At 61.2% G+C, this 14,260-nt stretch overlaps 2 protein-coding genes across 2 annotated transcripts; both read left to right on the top strand.

The window, feature by feature from the left end:
• The first annotated feature begins 1,393 nt into the window (after window positions 1-1,393).
• IRF6 (interferon regulatory factor 6) lies at window positions 1,394-10,914 on the top strand. Its single transcript, XM_004616186.2, has 8 exons — window positions 1,394-1,544; window positions 4,923-5,099; window positions 6,265-6,469; window positions 6,924-7,052; window positions 8,714-8,857; window positions 9,440-9,832; window positions 10,125-10,243; window positions 10,531-10,914. The coding sequence occupies exons 2-8, from the start codon at window positions 4,926-4,928 to the stop codon at window positions 10,753-10,755; spliced, it is 1,389 nt and encodes a 462-aa protein (XP_004616243.1). The 5' UTR covers window positions 1,394-1,544; window positions 4,923-4,925; the 3' UTR covers window positions 10,756-10,914.
• Window positions 10,915-12,853: 1,939 nt separating this feature from the next.
• Window positions 12,854-14,245, top strand: C2H1orf74 (chromosome 2 C1orf74 homolog). Its single transcript, XM_055127303.1, has 2 exons — window positions 12,854-13,028; window positions 13,153-14,245. Exon 2 carries the CDS (start codon window positions 13,177-13,179, stop codon window positions 14,008-14,010), a length of 834 nt encoding a protein of 277 aa, XP_054983278.1. The 5' UTR covers window positions 12,854-13,028; window positions 13,153-13,176; the 3' UTR covers window positions 14,011-14,245.
• The last annotated feature ends 15 nt before the right edge of the window (window positions 14,246-14,260 follow it).

Below are 14,260 nucleotides of genomic sequence, written 5' to 3'. Positions count from 1 at the left end.
ACCCAGCCAGGCCTCTGCACAGCTACAGTAGCTGAGGCTGAGCCCGTTGGGGGTGGGAGGTGCTGCCTGTCTGTTGGTCTGGCTGAGGGGAGCCCCTGGGAGAAGAGCTTGGGGGACAGCTGCAGTCTATGTGGTGCAGTGGCCTTCTGGTAGCCACACCCCCTAAGTTCAATGGGCACTTACAAGCAGCCTTTACCCACTGGGAGCTCCCAGCATGGGAGAATGTTCCAGAACTCCCTCCAGAGCTCCCCACTGTGTCCTCACCTGTGCCCTCTGCTGATGCTATTGTGACAAACTTGGGGTACACATGGCTGATGACTGGAGGCAGGGAATGGGGTCCCCACGATGCTGGCCCATGCCCCATACCTTGAGCAGGCAGCAAGTCACCCCCTTCACCACACACAGCAGTCAGGGATACACACAGGTGTGTGTGGAGGGCGGACAGCTGAGCCGCCTGCAGCAATGCTGGGGCCCAGCCCTGGGCCATACACTCGCAAGGCAGTGCTCTGAGCCACAGCACCCTGTGTGATTTTTATAAGGACGTGTCACAAGGCAGACCCACTTCAGGGTCTACACTCCATCCTTATGTGCAGATGCATCTTGACAAGCACATGCTGAGACTTGGGCTTGGGGGCCCACGTCTAAGCTGAGACCCAGGGCTTGGGGAAGCCATGTCTGAGTCTGGGAACACAATGTCCCCCTCAGCTCTACTCTTTGGAGGTCTTGCTAGAGGCTTTGCACCACAGCCCCAAAGGCCTTCCCAGTTTTTCTGGGCTGTACCAGCTGGGGATGGAGGGGTCGAGGTGCACTGGCCCCTGTGTGCAGGGGACAGCGAGGGTCCCTCGCAGCATGATCCTGTGGGCTGGTGTGGTCGGCACTAGGCCCAATAGAGAGTGCTTGCCTGTGCACCATGGGGTACACATGGCTGATCACTGGGGGCAGGGAATGGGGTCCTGCTAAAGCCCAGTCCGCTGTAGCGCCTCCTGAAGGTGGCAAAGGGGGACCCAGGCCGTCGAGTTAGCTAGTGGATGGGGACTGAACGCCAGACCTTGGTCGAGTGACCCAGCAGGCAGCCTCACTTTCCTCTTGGTTGGTGAAGGTGAAGGAGCCCAGCACCCCAAGGGTCGGGCAAGAGGCCACTGGAGAGGCGGCGGACGGGGAGCGACCTCTTGCCCAGGAGATTGCAGGCGCCCGTGCCCGCGACCCATTTGCCAGCAGTGGGCAGCAGGGTGACGGCTGGCCTGTCCCGCGGGGTGCAGAGAAGCCCGGGTGGGCGGGACCGGCCCCTGCGCTGGCCGCGCGTTCCGGGCGGGGCCTCGGGGGTCCGGTTTCCCGCCGACAGCCAATGGCGCGCGGGGGCGGGGCCGCGGGGGCGGGGCCTGCGGCACTGGGCGCGGCGCTGACGTGAGCCCGGCTCACCTGGGCCGGGCAGGTAAGGCCTGGGCGCGGCGGAGCGGAGCCCGCGGCCCGACGTGAGCGCGGCCGGGGGCAGCCAGCCGGGACGTGGTGGTGGGCCGCCGCTCCGGGGAGCCGAGCGCGAAAAGGTGGGTCTCCGGCTGCCGTGGACGCAGGGTCCCGGCCGCAGTGTGGGGACCGCTCGTGGGGGACCCGGCGCGGGCGGGACCGGCCGCCCTGCCCTGGTGCCTTTGCAGAGGGCGCCCTCCCGACCCTTTTCCTCGCTCCTGCTCCGACGGCGGCTGCGGCTGGGAGCTGCCCCGTCGTTCAGGAGCCCCCGCGCCGCTGGCCCCTAGGCCCGCAGTTCTAGTGGGTGTTTGGAAATCGGGGTGTGCCGGGGGCCCGCGCCTGAGTTAGATTCCTCTCCCCCAGGGCTTGGGCCCTCCCCTGAGAGACACCCGGGGCTTCCCGGGGAGTCGAGCTGGGTGTGGGGCAGTGGCCCTAGGCGTGGCTGCCCGCGGGGGGGGGGTGTGGGGGGGTGGGAGGCCTCATCTTGGGGGCAGGAGCACGCGGGGGACCCGGCTCCCCGCAGGCCGTCTGGAAGCAGTCTGGAGTGCCTCTGCCCCGAGGCTGCCCATGGACAAGGGGTCACCCCAACTGCTCCAAGAGCAAGGAGGGCAGCTGACGCAGAGAGGGGCTGTGGAGGGGCACCCGGACGAGTGTGGGGGCCAGGGGCTGCCATGGGAAAAGGATGTGGGGGTGAGGGCTGGAGGCCTGGGCGGGGCCCCCGGAAGGGAGGAAAGGCCAGGGAGGAGCGGCTCAGAGGCTTCTAGGGGCCAACCTGGCCTCCCACCCCTTACCGGCCGCCAGGGCCAAGTCCTCGATCCATTCCTGGGCCGGAAGGGACACTGCAGCCCTGCGCCAGTCTGGGTCCACTTGCCTCTGTGGCTCAGCAGGTGAGGGTCTCAGTCGAGCCCCAAGTTTGAGGTGTTGGAGGTGGGTGCCGGCAGCCCCGGACTATCCTCGCAGTCCCATCTTGATGTTTTTGCCTGTCCTGGAGGAAGGAGGGAGGGTTTGGGAGGGCCTGCAGGTTCTGGGCACCACATTCCCTGGGGGCTGGGACTGGATCCGGGAACATGAACTGCTCTCAGCCTCAGTTTTCCCAACTGGAGAGTGGGGAGATCTGCAGGAAAGAAATCCACCCGCATCTGCAGACAGAAAGATTTAAATGCTTCCACTGCCTGTGACTGCAGAAATGCTTGTTGTACTTTATTTGAAAGGTGACTTTGTAGCTGCCTGGGCTTTGCCTCTTTCCGAAGCCCCTTTACTTGGTTCCTCCCACCAAGGGCAGATCATGAATCCACACGAGTCCTTTCCTTAAAACACAAGTGGAAGAATCCCAGCTCTGCTACTGGGCCTGAGGTCCCCAGTATCCAGCACTGTTCTGGGCCTGCTGGCGCCTGAGGCAGATCCACGCCTGCCTGTACCCAGTGCTGAACCCCCAGCTCCCTAGTGTCTGTCCTTTTGTTTTGGTCAGGGGGTGGGAGTCCCAGCCCGTGTACTTCCTTTGGCAGGACCCGTGGATTTGCAGGTTTGGGAGCATATGCTGCCCTCCTGGCACAGAGCCCTCTGGGTATTGTATGCTGACGGGCCCTTCCTCTTATAAATGTTTCCCCTAAAGATGTGGGTCCTTGCCCCCTCGCCCTGTCCCACAGGAGCTCCATGGCGCAGCGGGTCTGGGCAGGAACCCGTGACTGTTGGTTTCCTCGCTGCCCAGTCAGCATCAGCGCCAGTGCAGTTGGGGGATCTGGCGATTGGCAGAGGGTGAAGAGGTCCCAGGCCCCCCAAAGGCTACGAGCCCCCCACCCAAAGGAGGGTGATGGGCCTGCCTGAGAGCCCAGGGTCAACCAGGGCCAATGCGGGCTCTTGTAGGCACAGAGGCTCCCCAACCCTCAGTGACACCCCGAGTCCGTCCTCCTGTTCCTCGGGCTGGGACTTGCCCCGGAGTGTGCTGGCCTCTCTGTCGGCCAGGCCCACCTGACCCCACAGGGCTCAGGCCAGGGCGCCCCCCCCGACACACACCGGGGTGCTCCCTGGGGAGGCTCCCGTTGCACACCTGGTATCTGGGTCAGTGCAGGCGCCAGCAGGCTCTACTCTCGGGGAGCAAGGCTGTAGGCGGGGATCCCCACAGTGGGGAGTCTGACCCTGGAGGCATGGCATTGTGGGTAGCCTCAACTCAGCTCCTCTGGGCAGGGGGGTTCTGGGGGCTGAGGGGGGGTCCCTGAGAGATGAAGATTGTCTCTGGGACCCAAGGAAGTCTCTGGGGGACTGAGGGGCTCTCTAGGGGCTGAGGAGATCTCTGGGGGCTGAGGGGGTCTTTGGGAGCTGAGGGTTCTTGGAGACTGAGGGTCTCTCTAGAGGCTGAGGAGATCTATGGGGACTGAGGGGGGTCTCTGGGGGCTGAAGGGGTCTCTGGCCTGGGTAGAGCACTGTACTCAGGCGAATGAGCTCTCGTGTTGGGGACAGCATTGCACTGACCTCACAGGAGCCTCTGAAGGGTGCTGTGGGCTTGTTGTTTCTGAGGCGACTCTCTCACCCATGTCAGGGACTGGCACCTCCCCCAGCCAGCCTATGGGCCCAGTTTTACACCAGGTGATGGGCACACAGGAACCGCCCAAGGACCACACCCCTTTTCTGCAACTGGAACCCTGGGCCAGACCCCTTCCCATGGTCCCAGAAGGAAAACTGGGTCCATAGGCTGGCTGGGGGAGGGGCCTGTCCCTGACATGGGTGAGAGAGTCGCCTCAGAAATGGGAAGGGGTCTGGCCCAGGGTTCCAGTTGCAGGAAAGGGGTGTGGGCCTTGGGCAGTCCCTGTGTGCCCATCACCTGGCGTAGGACTGTGGACGGCACAGAGGAAGAGGCCCTGGAGCCCAGCGCCAAGCTGTCTGCTTGTCTGTGCAAGGGAGGCCCTTGCTGCCACCCCCACCTCCGGCACTGGCTCCCTGCAGATGGGGAACTGCTCTGGAGGGCAAACAGCATGGCCCTCCCTGCCCTCCCCTCTCTCCTCCCTTCCCTTAACTCCTTTCCTCTCTCTTCACCCTCCTCTTCTCTCTCCTCCCCTCTCACTCTTCCTCTCTTCCTCCTCGCCTCCCCCTCTCCTTTCTCCTCCTTTTCCTCCCCCTCTCCCTCCTCCTCTTCCTCCCTCCCCTCCTTTCTCTTCTCCCTCCCTCTCTCCTTCTCTCCCTCCTCTTCCTTCCCCATTACCTTTCCAGACCCCCTCCTCTCCCTAGCACCCCCCCCCCTGCCGCTTTATGCGGAAACATGTTCCAGCTTGGTGACATCATCTTTCTATTTTTCTGCTCAGATTTAACTGGGAGAAATGTGATCTGCTTCCCTGATAACTCTGGTTTGGCTGGAGCCAGGGTGGAAATGGCATCAGAGCAGGAATCAAAGATTCTTTCCAGCTCTTTTTTCCCCGCCCACCTGGCACAGTGCATCTGTGACTCAGTTTCTCCCCTCTCCCCAGGTCATGGCACTGCACCCGCGCAGAGTGCGCCTGAAACCCTGGCTGGTGGCCCAGGTGGACAGTGGCCTATACCCAGGCCTCATCTGGCTGCACCGTGACTCCAAGCGCTTCCAGATCCCATGGAAGCACGCCACGCGCCATAGCCCGCAGCAGGAGGAGGAGAACACCATCTTTAAGGTGCGGGCGGGCCTCCTCTGGAGCTGCTCACTCACTGCATGACACTGCTGCAGACCCAAGATGGGCTGGGGCTTCACCCACTGTGTGGGTTGGGCTCCTGGGTGAAACTACAGGGAAGTGGGGGCGGTAAGGTCCCCACACACCGGTTCCCGGGGCTCACTTGAAGCCCTGCAAGCTGATACCACCCTCTGTCACCAGCTGAATGGCCCAAAGGACAGCCACTGGGCTCTCAGAGGCCACCTTGTCCCCCATTTCAGTCCTAACAAACACAAGGCACCCCCCGCACCCCCACAAAACCCCGGAATCAGGCCCCAGAGTCCCAGGAACATTTTGGTGTAGCCAGGCCACTTTCAGACCAGAGCCTTCGTTCCAGCAGTGATGCTTTCCTCCCAGGGTCTGCATGTGTACATGTCAGCATGTGATCTGTGTGTGTGTGTGTGTGTGTGTGCGGTCGTTGTGTGTACATGTGTGTGGTCTGCATGTGTGTAGTGTACACATGTGGTCTCCATGTGTGTGGTCTGTATGTGCTATTTGCGTCTCTGGCTCCCTTCTCTGCCTGGAGGCTGGATATGGCACACAGGAAGGGGTGTATATATATGAAGAGATGTGTAACAATATGTGGTATACGATGGTATGTGTGGTGTGTGTGATAATGTATGATTTGTTTATGATGATGTGTTTGGTGTGTGATGGTATGTGACTGTGTATCTGGTATGTGTGACTTGTGTTTATGATGATGTGTCTGGTGTGGCTGATGAGTATGATGGTGTGTATGTGTAGTGTGTGGTGTGTGATGGTGTGTATGATGGTGTATGTGATGGTGTGTGATGTGTGTAATGGTATGTGATGGTGTGTGATGGTATGTATGGTATGTATGATGGTATGTGATGTTGTGATGTGTGTGATGATGTGTGATTTGTGTTTATGACAATGTGTGTGGTGTCTGTGTGGTATGTGTGATGGTGTATGATGTGTGTTTATGATGATGTGTTTGGTATGTGTGGTGTATGTGATGGTATGTGATGGTGTGTGTGTGGTGTATATGATTTATGTTTCTGATGTTTGTTATGTCTGGTGTGAGGTGTGCTTGCATCTGTGTGATGCCCATGGCAGAGACTGGGCATGCTCTGGGTAGTTGCAGCATGCACTGGTGCTCTGCCCACAGGCCTGGGCAGTGGAAACGGGCAAGTACCAGGAGGGTGTGGATGAGCCGGACCCTGCCAAGTGGAAGGCTCAGCTCCGCTGTGCCCTCAACAAGAGCCGCGAGTTCACCCTTATGTATGATGGCACCAAGGAGGTGCCCATGAACCCTGTGAAGATCTACCAAGTGTGCGACATCCCCCAACCCCAGGGCTCTATTGTCAACCCAGGTGAGAGTCCTTGAGGCTGGGGCCATCAGTAGGGTGGGGGAAGCCAAGGTAGAGGAGGGGGGCAAGGGAGGGAAGAGGACAGGAAGGGAATAGAACAGGGGAGGGAGGATATGGACAGGGGAGGGAGGAGGAAGACAGAGGATGAGGAGAACATGGCTCTGTGGTCAAGCGCTTGCCCGGAGCCCTGGTTGGAACCCTGGCCAGCAATGAGAGGAAAATTGAAATATATATTCAGAGGGGGTGGGAGGAAAGCTGAGGGACTCAGGCAAGTGCCCACTAACTGTCCAGTTCTCCCACTCAGGGTCCAGTGCCCACCAGTGCCCTCTGCACTGGGCCCAGCTGTGACACCCAGGGTGTGAGGGCCCTGGGGGAAGGTACTGTCCATGAAGGGGGCTCTCTCCGGGGAGCGGTGGGGGCCCAGCTCGGTCATGACCTAGGTTGGTATGTGGGACAGGTTCCACTGGGTCTGCCCCCTGGGACGAGAAGGACAACGAACTGGACGATGAGGATGAGGAGGACGAGCTGGACCAGTCTCAGCACCATGTCCCCATCCAGGACACCTTCCACTTCCTGAATATCAGCGGTGAGTGGGGCAGGGCACAGGGGGCAGTGTAAGCCCATCCATGATGGCATGTGGGCACAGACACTCAAAACAGGGATGGGGAGCTGCCACCTGCTGCCAAGTTTGACACTGTTCTCTGCAGCTCATGGGTACCCTGTGCAGGAACAGCCTGCTCTAGGGCATGTCTAGGGATACTTGGTCCCCTCTGGCATATTGGCCTGGGCTCCACCTACTGCTACCCCTATCCTTCATGAGTCCATGGCCAGCATTGTTGGAGGAAAGGGTCAGGGACTGGGGGGCTCCTTCTGCACCCACCACTTCTTTCCACACTCCCCACTCCACACAGCCAGCTGAGGAGTAGCCCACCCCACTCCTGGTCCCCTGGTCAGTAGGCCCCTCCTGTTCCCTTGCAGCCTGAGCCTTGCCCTCCATCTGCAATTTGTTTTCTATGTTTGGTTTTTGAGCCACAACTGGCACTGCTCGGGGCTTACTTCTGGCTCTGTGGTCACTCCTAGTGGAGCTGAGAGGACCCTCTGGGGTGCTGGGGATTGAACCTGGGCCAGTGTGTGGAAGGACCCTCCAAGCAGTCCTAGACCGGACCCACTCAGGCCATTCACTTGGCCCCAGGCCAGCACAGCACTAACTGGGGGCCCATTTGCCATTTCTTCACGGGAGGGAATGTCATGGACTGTCTTGTGCCTGCTGATGCCACCCAGCGGGCAGCCTTGGGAGGTGGCAGGAATGTGGCGGTGATGTGGTAAAGCTGTGTCAGCACAGGGAGAGTGTGCTGGAGACCCAGTCTATGATTCTGAGCACTGGGCAGAGCTCCAGGCCAGAGAGGCTGGCCCAGAGGAAGTTCTCCAACTTCTCATATTTCCTTTTTTGTTTTTTTTTTTGTGTCATACTCACTGATGCTCAGGGCTTGCTCCTGGCTCCTGGTGCTGCTCAGGGAACCAAATGGGATGATGGGGATCAAAACCTGGTCAGGGGCTGGAGCGATAGCACAGCAGGTAGGGCATTTGCCTTGCACGCGGTCAACCCAGATTCGATTCCCAGCATCCCATATGGTCCCTTGAGCACCACCAGGGGTAGTTTCTGAGTGCAGAGCCAGGAGTACCCTGTGCATCGCCAGGTGTGACCCAAAAAGAAAAAACAAACAAACAAACAAAAAAACCTGGTCAGGCAAGGCAAACACCCTCCCACTGTGCTATTGCTCCAGCCCTCATCTTTCTTTAGAACTTTCCCTGGGGGTGGGTGGAGTGAACAGTATGGTTCCCATGGTTTGAATTTCTTAGTGGTATGAAGGAGATTTTCTTCCCCCTTTCAGCTCCTAATCCTTTCTGGGGCCTGGATCTTTCTAGGTCACCATGGATGGCTCTGTCTCGGATTGAGTGCTGGCCTGCTCGCACTCACTGACTTAGCAGAGTCCATCTGGTTGAGTCAACCCAGTGCCTGATTGAGTCACCAGAGCCCAGTTTGGGGGTACCCGATTCATGTCCTTTTCATGTGAATCTCCGAGAAAGCCCCCATGTCTGCCCCTCTTCAGAAGAGGCCTCTTCCAGGACACTGTGAACCTGGGGCTGGCCCTGACCGGACTCTGCCCCATCTGTGGGCACACGCATGAGCTTGGAGCATGAGTGCAGTGCCCTGCCTGCTCCCGTCACCTACCTCGTGTCTTCTAGGGTCCCCCATGGCACCAGCCAGCGTGGGCAACTGCAGCCCTGAAGCAGCATGGCCCAAGTCGGAGCCCCTGGAGATGGAAGTGCCACCTGCCCCCATGCAGCCCTTCTACAGCTCCCCAGAACTGTGGATCAGCTCCCTGCCCAGTGCGTGCACCCTTGGGCCTCTGCTTGACCCCAGGCCTGGCTGATGAGTCACTGGGGTAGAAGCTGCCTGCTGAGGGCAGCTCTGATTGGTGGCAGCGGGAGTGGGAAGGAAGCCGGGTCCCTGGTTTGGCCTGCCAGGTGGGGACCAGGCCAGGGGCCAGGGAGGGAAGCAGCCATAATTTGTCTGAGGGAGTGCTTGGGAGTGTGAGGGTTTGGGGCCCTGGGAGAACTTTCTGGATTGGGCATGGATTGGTCTCATCTTCCCTTCATGCTACATGTGGAGGACTGGCAGATGTGTGAGGGGCCGGGCGGACGCATGGGTGTCACCTTTGTCAGATGGGACAGTTGCGGCCTATAGAGGTTCCTTTTGGGGAGCAGGGGGGGCTGGCATGGGCTCTTGTTCCTAAGTTGGGAGCCACTGGTTCTGGTCTCAGTTCCTGAGGGGCGCTGTGCCTGGGGTGTGGCATGTACAGGCCTTGGACTGTTGGCTTCAGGTGGCCTTGTACAGGCTGTGTGGATGCCCCCCCCAGTCTCTGTGCCTGGTGATGGCCCTGGCTGGTGCTTACTGAGCTCTCCCCACAGTGACGGACCTGGACATCAAATTCCAGTACCGTGGGAAGGAGTATGGGCAGACGATGACGGTGAGCAACCCGCAGGGCTGCCGCCTTTTCTACGGGGACCTGGGCCCCATGCCCGACCAGGAGGAGCTCTTTGGGCCTGTGAGCCTGGAGCAGGTCCGCTTCCCTGGCCCAGAGCACATCAGCAACGAGAAGCAGAAGCTGTTCACCAGCAAACTGCTGGACGTCATGGACCGGGGGCTGATCCTGGAGGTCAGCGGCCACGCCATCTATGCTGTGCGTCTGTGCCAGTGCAAGGTGTACTGGTCTGGGCCCTGCGCCCCTTCACCTGCTGTGCCCAACCTCATCGAGAGGCAGAAGAAGGTCAAACTCTTCTGCCTGGAGACGTTCCTCAGCGGTGGGTCTCCTCAAGCGCTGACTGGGTTCTGGGCTGCCCTCGAATCCGGGGGCTGGGGTGGCAGCCCCTGTAGCAGAAGGCTAAGTCTCAGGTGAACTGGATATATCTAAGAGGTAGGAGTGGATCTGTGGTAGGGTCTGAACCCCTTGTCTGACAGTGTGATAGACCTGATGGGGGGTCTAGGCTTGGTGTTGGTGGTGGATGCTGTGAGTGTGGGCCGCAGGGGACCGTGTCCTGGCTGTGTGTGCAGCCGGTACTCCTGGTGCTCACATGCAGACTCTCACTCCCCCAGAGCTCATCGCCCACCAGAAGGGGCAGATCGAGAAACAGCCGCCATTTGAGATTCACCTGTGCTTCGGGGAGGAATGGCCGGATGGGAAGCCCCCAGAGAGGAAGCTCATTCTGGTCCAGGTAGGTGCAGGAGTCCTAGAGCCCACGTCCCCACCTCCAAGGTCAGATTTGTGCCCCTTCACCTGGGCAGATGCAAAATGAAGTGCAGTGGCTCAGCATCTGCTTGTGAGCACTTTCCCGGCCCGGACCCTACTCAGCCCTGTCTCAATGCCCTGCGCTCTGTCCTGTCTCCAGCCTCATCTCACCGCATCCCCTCCCCACCCACACACACCCTGCTCTGTTTCCCTGTCTCCACTACCTGTGCTCTGTCCTGGTCTCAACCCCCTCTCCCCCGCACTGTCCCACAGGTCATCCCCGTGGTGGCCCGCATGATCTACGAGATGTTTTCTGGCGACTTCACACGCTCCTTTGACAGTGGCAGTGTGCGTCTGCAGATCTCCACTCCCGACATCAAAGACAACATTGTCGCTCAGCTGAAGCAGCTGTACCGCATCCTGCAGACCCAGGATGGCTGGCAGCCCGTGCCAGCCACCCCCAACATGCAGCTGCCCCCTGCACTGCCCGCCCAGTAGTCAGGCCTCAGTGCCCCCTGACCCTGCACATTGCTGCCCCTAGCCAGGCAGGCAAGCCTTTTGCTGTTTTTATAGATGAGATTGTACATACTGGTGTTTTTTTGGGTTTTTTTTTAATGCAGATTGAACCAGCTTTGCCCCCTTCTTCCTAATGTGTTGGTCTTCTCTGATCCTGCAACTCTGCCAAGGCTTGAAAGTTGATTTAATTTATGGAAAAGTCACCCTTCAGACTCTTCTTCTCTCTGGGTGAAATGGCATGAAGTGACAATTAAGGGGCTGGCTGGGTAGTCAGGACCGGGTTCCTGTGGCACTTTTGCTGCCAGTTGCATATGACCTCGGACCAATCTGAGTAACTTGGTGGAGCACCTGGGTCCAGTTTGCACCCCCACTCCCTTGTCTGGCCTCCTCTCCCCACCAGCTTCCAGAACATGCTGGCATCATTCTGTGTCCTCTTCCCCTTGCTCCCTTGATCCTCCGTTTGACCTGTTCTGCGAGTACTGTGAGTGACCCCTCCCAGGAAGTGAGCAGGCGGGGAGACTGGTTGCCTAGGAACAGACTTGGTATCTAAATAGAAAGAGGTGCCAAAGTCTGAAAGGCGTGCCTGTGCCTGCACTCATGGCCATGGAGGGGGAGGGACAGTGCAGGCCCTGGTGTCAGAAGAGGAGCCGGGGGAGGCCCCCTGGAGGATGGGGGCTCCCTCTCCCTGAGGTATATCAGGAGTGGGTCTTCTGTGCTGGTGCCTGTGTGGGCTCAGTGCAGGAGGGCCCCAGCCTGGTGGAGGTGCAAACTACTGCCAGCATACATTTCTCCTTGCTTCATCTCTGAAACTGAGGCCTTTAAAAGTTTTCAAATGAGGTGGAGCTAAATAAACCTAGGCCCTCACAGGTTCCTCTGCTGTGGCCTCGCCCACCTAGGAAGCCTATCTAGGAAGCGGAGACCTTTCTTCCTCAGGCTGCCGCACCCCCCCCCCCCCCCCCCGCCCCAAGCTGCACCTGCAACAGTGGCTGTGGGTGGTTCAAACCCAGAAGTCAGGAGGAGGAGGGGGCGTGTCCCCAGTGTGGCTGAGGAAGAGATAGGTCCTGGTGGAATGCTCACTGACCAGCCCACTCCCCTTCTGGGGATCTGGGGATCTGCAAGGATCTGGGTGTGGGAGCAGGATGTGCAACAGGACAGGAGCTGGTGGTGCCTCCCCAGGCCGACACCAGCCGAGCTCCAAGCAACAACTGGTGGGTGGGGGCTTGCTCCAGGGCAGGACTGAGATGGGGTCCAAGGCGGCAAGTTCCTTGGGAGGGTAGGTTCTCAGTGCAGGCGGGCAAAGGACCCTCCCAGTCTGCAGTGCTTTCCATGTGCAGGGGCTGAACTGGCCAGAGGCGGCATTTCCGGGGCTCAACACTAAGCACCCTGGAAGGAAACAGCAGGCTCTGCCCACGCCCCGCTAGTCAGAGGCGCCTGCAAGCGGCTGACCGGCTTCTCTGATCCTCGCCGAATCAGGAACCACATTGGCGGGGGTGCAGGGGTGTGAGCAGAGGGACAACCCCGTCGGGCAGGCGCAGCGATTTTCTTTTCTACCGTCCCGCCCGTCTGTCCACTCCTGTGCTGCTGGGTGTGGGCGCTCGGCACCCAGAGCGGGGACCGTCCGCCCGATGCACCCCCTGCAATCCAGGGAGTTGTCAAGTGCCAGCGAGAGGGTGGAGGGGTGCAACCCTAGCCAGCACCGCCGTCGGCACGTTCCACCCTACGAAAAACTTCTCCGTAGTCCTGGACCGCCTTCCGCCCGCTCTCCACACCCCGCGCGGCGCGCCTCTTCCCCTCCTCCTTCCGGCGCTGCCAACAGAGTCGCTGGCCAGGTGCCCTCCTCCCGCTTTCTCCTAGATCCAGGCTTTCCCTCCCCTGGGCTCCGCCCTCTGCCCCGCCTTCTTTCGACTATTTTTGCCAATCCCCGTTTCCTCCGCTCAGTTCCGCTCTCAAGACCCCGCCTCCTCGAGCCCAAGCGGCTCTCCCGGTTCCTACGCTGGGCCGGAAGGGGCGGGCCGCGGGGAACTCACTTCCGGCGTCGGCGGCGCCCGCCCGGCCCGTGAGCTTCACCGGGGCGCGCGAACAAGCCGCCTGACGTCAGGGGTCTCGGGGCATGCGCAATAGTCGGACCTCGCGGCCGGGCGGGGTCGGCTGGCCGGCTGCTTGCCCTCGAGCTAACGCCCCGGGCCGGAGGAAGTCCTTAGTCGGCGGTGCCGGCGGGGACCGTGGGGCCGCCCGCTCGGCGCGCTCGGTGCAGGGTGCGGTTGCCGGCGGGCCGGGCGAGGGGTCAGCCCCTGTGGGGGGCTCGCGGGTCTGGCCCCGGACGGCCGCGCGCCGAGGGTCTGCGTGACTCCACGCTCAGCCCGCCCCGCTCTGTTGCAGGCCCGCCGGGGAGCGCAGCTGCGGATGGATGAGGCCGGGCGCCGTGACGCTCGCGGGCCCGCGCGCGTGCCTAGTGCCCTGCAGCTGGTGGCGGCGGCGCGGCGGAGCCTGGGCTCGGGCCGCCGGCGGGGCCACGGGCCACCGCGGGCCGCCTGCTTGCACCTGGCCGGGGAAGTGCTGGCCGTGGCCCGGGGGCTGAAGCCGGCGCTGCTCTACGATCGCGGCGGGGCGGGTGAGGCCGAACTGAGAGGCTACCTGGAGGCACTGCGGGGCCTGGGGCTGCTCACCCAGCGGCTGCACGTCCTGGACCTCGGCGATCACCTCTTGGTGCTCAGCCCCGAACGCGCGTGGCAGCACTTAGAGCTGGTGCTGGGCGGCGGCGTGGCCTTCGTGGACGTGTCGGGAGAGCAGCCGCACCCCACTCTCTGCTCCTTGGACCAGCGGCCGGACTTGCGGGCGCTGGTGGCTGAGGTGGGCGCGCACCTGCGGGAGCTGCAAGGGAGCGCAAGCCCCGCCGTGTCTAGCAGCCGCCTGCAGCCGGCGGACTGGAGCCTGTGCGCCCTGTTCGGGATCCTGCTGGGCTACCCCACACCCTACACCTTCCGCCAGGGCCGGACCGAGCCCAGCTGCTTGGAGCTGGCGCCGCTGCGCGTGTTCTCGGTGCGGCTCTCCTGGCGGCCGGCGGGGCTTGCGTTCCCGCTCTATTCCTTCAGCGTCCCGGAGTGCCTGCTGCCGGCGCTGGGCAGCGTGCTGGGCAGCTGGGAGCGTGAGCTCAGGGCGCGGTGGCGGGCGCAGAGCGACTTCGCCGACCTCAGCATCTCATCAGAGGTGGTCACACTCCCCGTTGTGGCCCTCTGACGCCAGGCATGTGGGGAGCCCCCAGGAGTGCCTGCCTTTTCCCTTCCCGGGCCCTGGCCTCAGCAAGCACTAGACATGAGGTAGTCGCGTTGCCCACCTGACCCTGTGGGCAGTGAATGCAGAGAAGAAAAGGGGTGACCCGGGACTCCCCACGCCCTTGTCTCCCCTGTTCTGATTGGCTGAGGGAGGCTCAGGTTGTTCTGAGTCCTTCGCTAATAAACAGGGTCTTGAGGTATGGGGCTAGTGAAGT

This window comes from Sorex araneus, chromosome 2 (assembly GCF_027595985.1).
Source record: "Sorex araneus isolate mSorAra2 chromosome 2, mSorAra2.pri, whole genome shotgun sequence".
In the NCBI taxonomy this organism is placed as follows: domain Eukaryota; kingdom Metazoa; phylum Chordata; class Mammalia; order Eulipotyphla; family Soricidae; genus Sorex; species Sorex araneus.
This window is presented reverse-complemented; position numbering and strand designations above follow the sequence as displayed.

Bases quoted from the DNA above. Each gene is read 5' to 3' on its own strand.
- IRF6 (XM_004616186.2), top strand. From the start codon at position 4,926: ATGGCACTGCACCCGCGCAGAGTGCGCCTGAAACCCTGGCTGGTGGCC. The intron at 8,858-9,439 runs GTGCGTGCACCC...CTCTCCCCACAG, and splicing joins GTGGATCAGCTCCCTGCCCA to TGACGGACCTGGACATCAAA. The intron at 9,833-10,124 runs GTGGGTCTCCTC...TCACTCCCCCAG, and splicing joins CCTGGAGACGTTCCTCAGCG to AGCTCATCGCCCACCAGAAG.
- C2H1orf74 (XM_055127303.1), top strand. From the start codon at position 13,177: ATGGATGAGGCCGGGCGCCGTGACGCTCGCGGGCCCGCGCGCGTGCCT.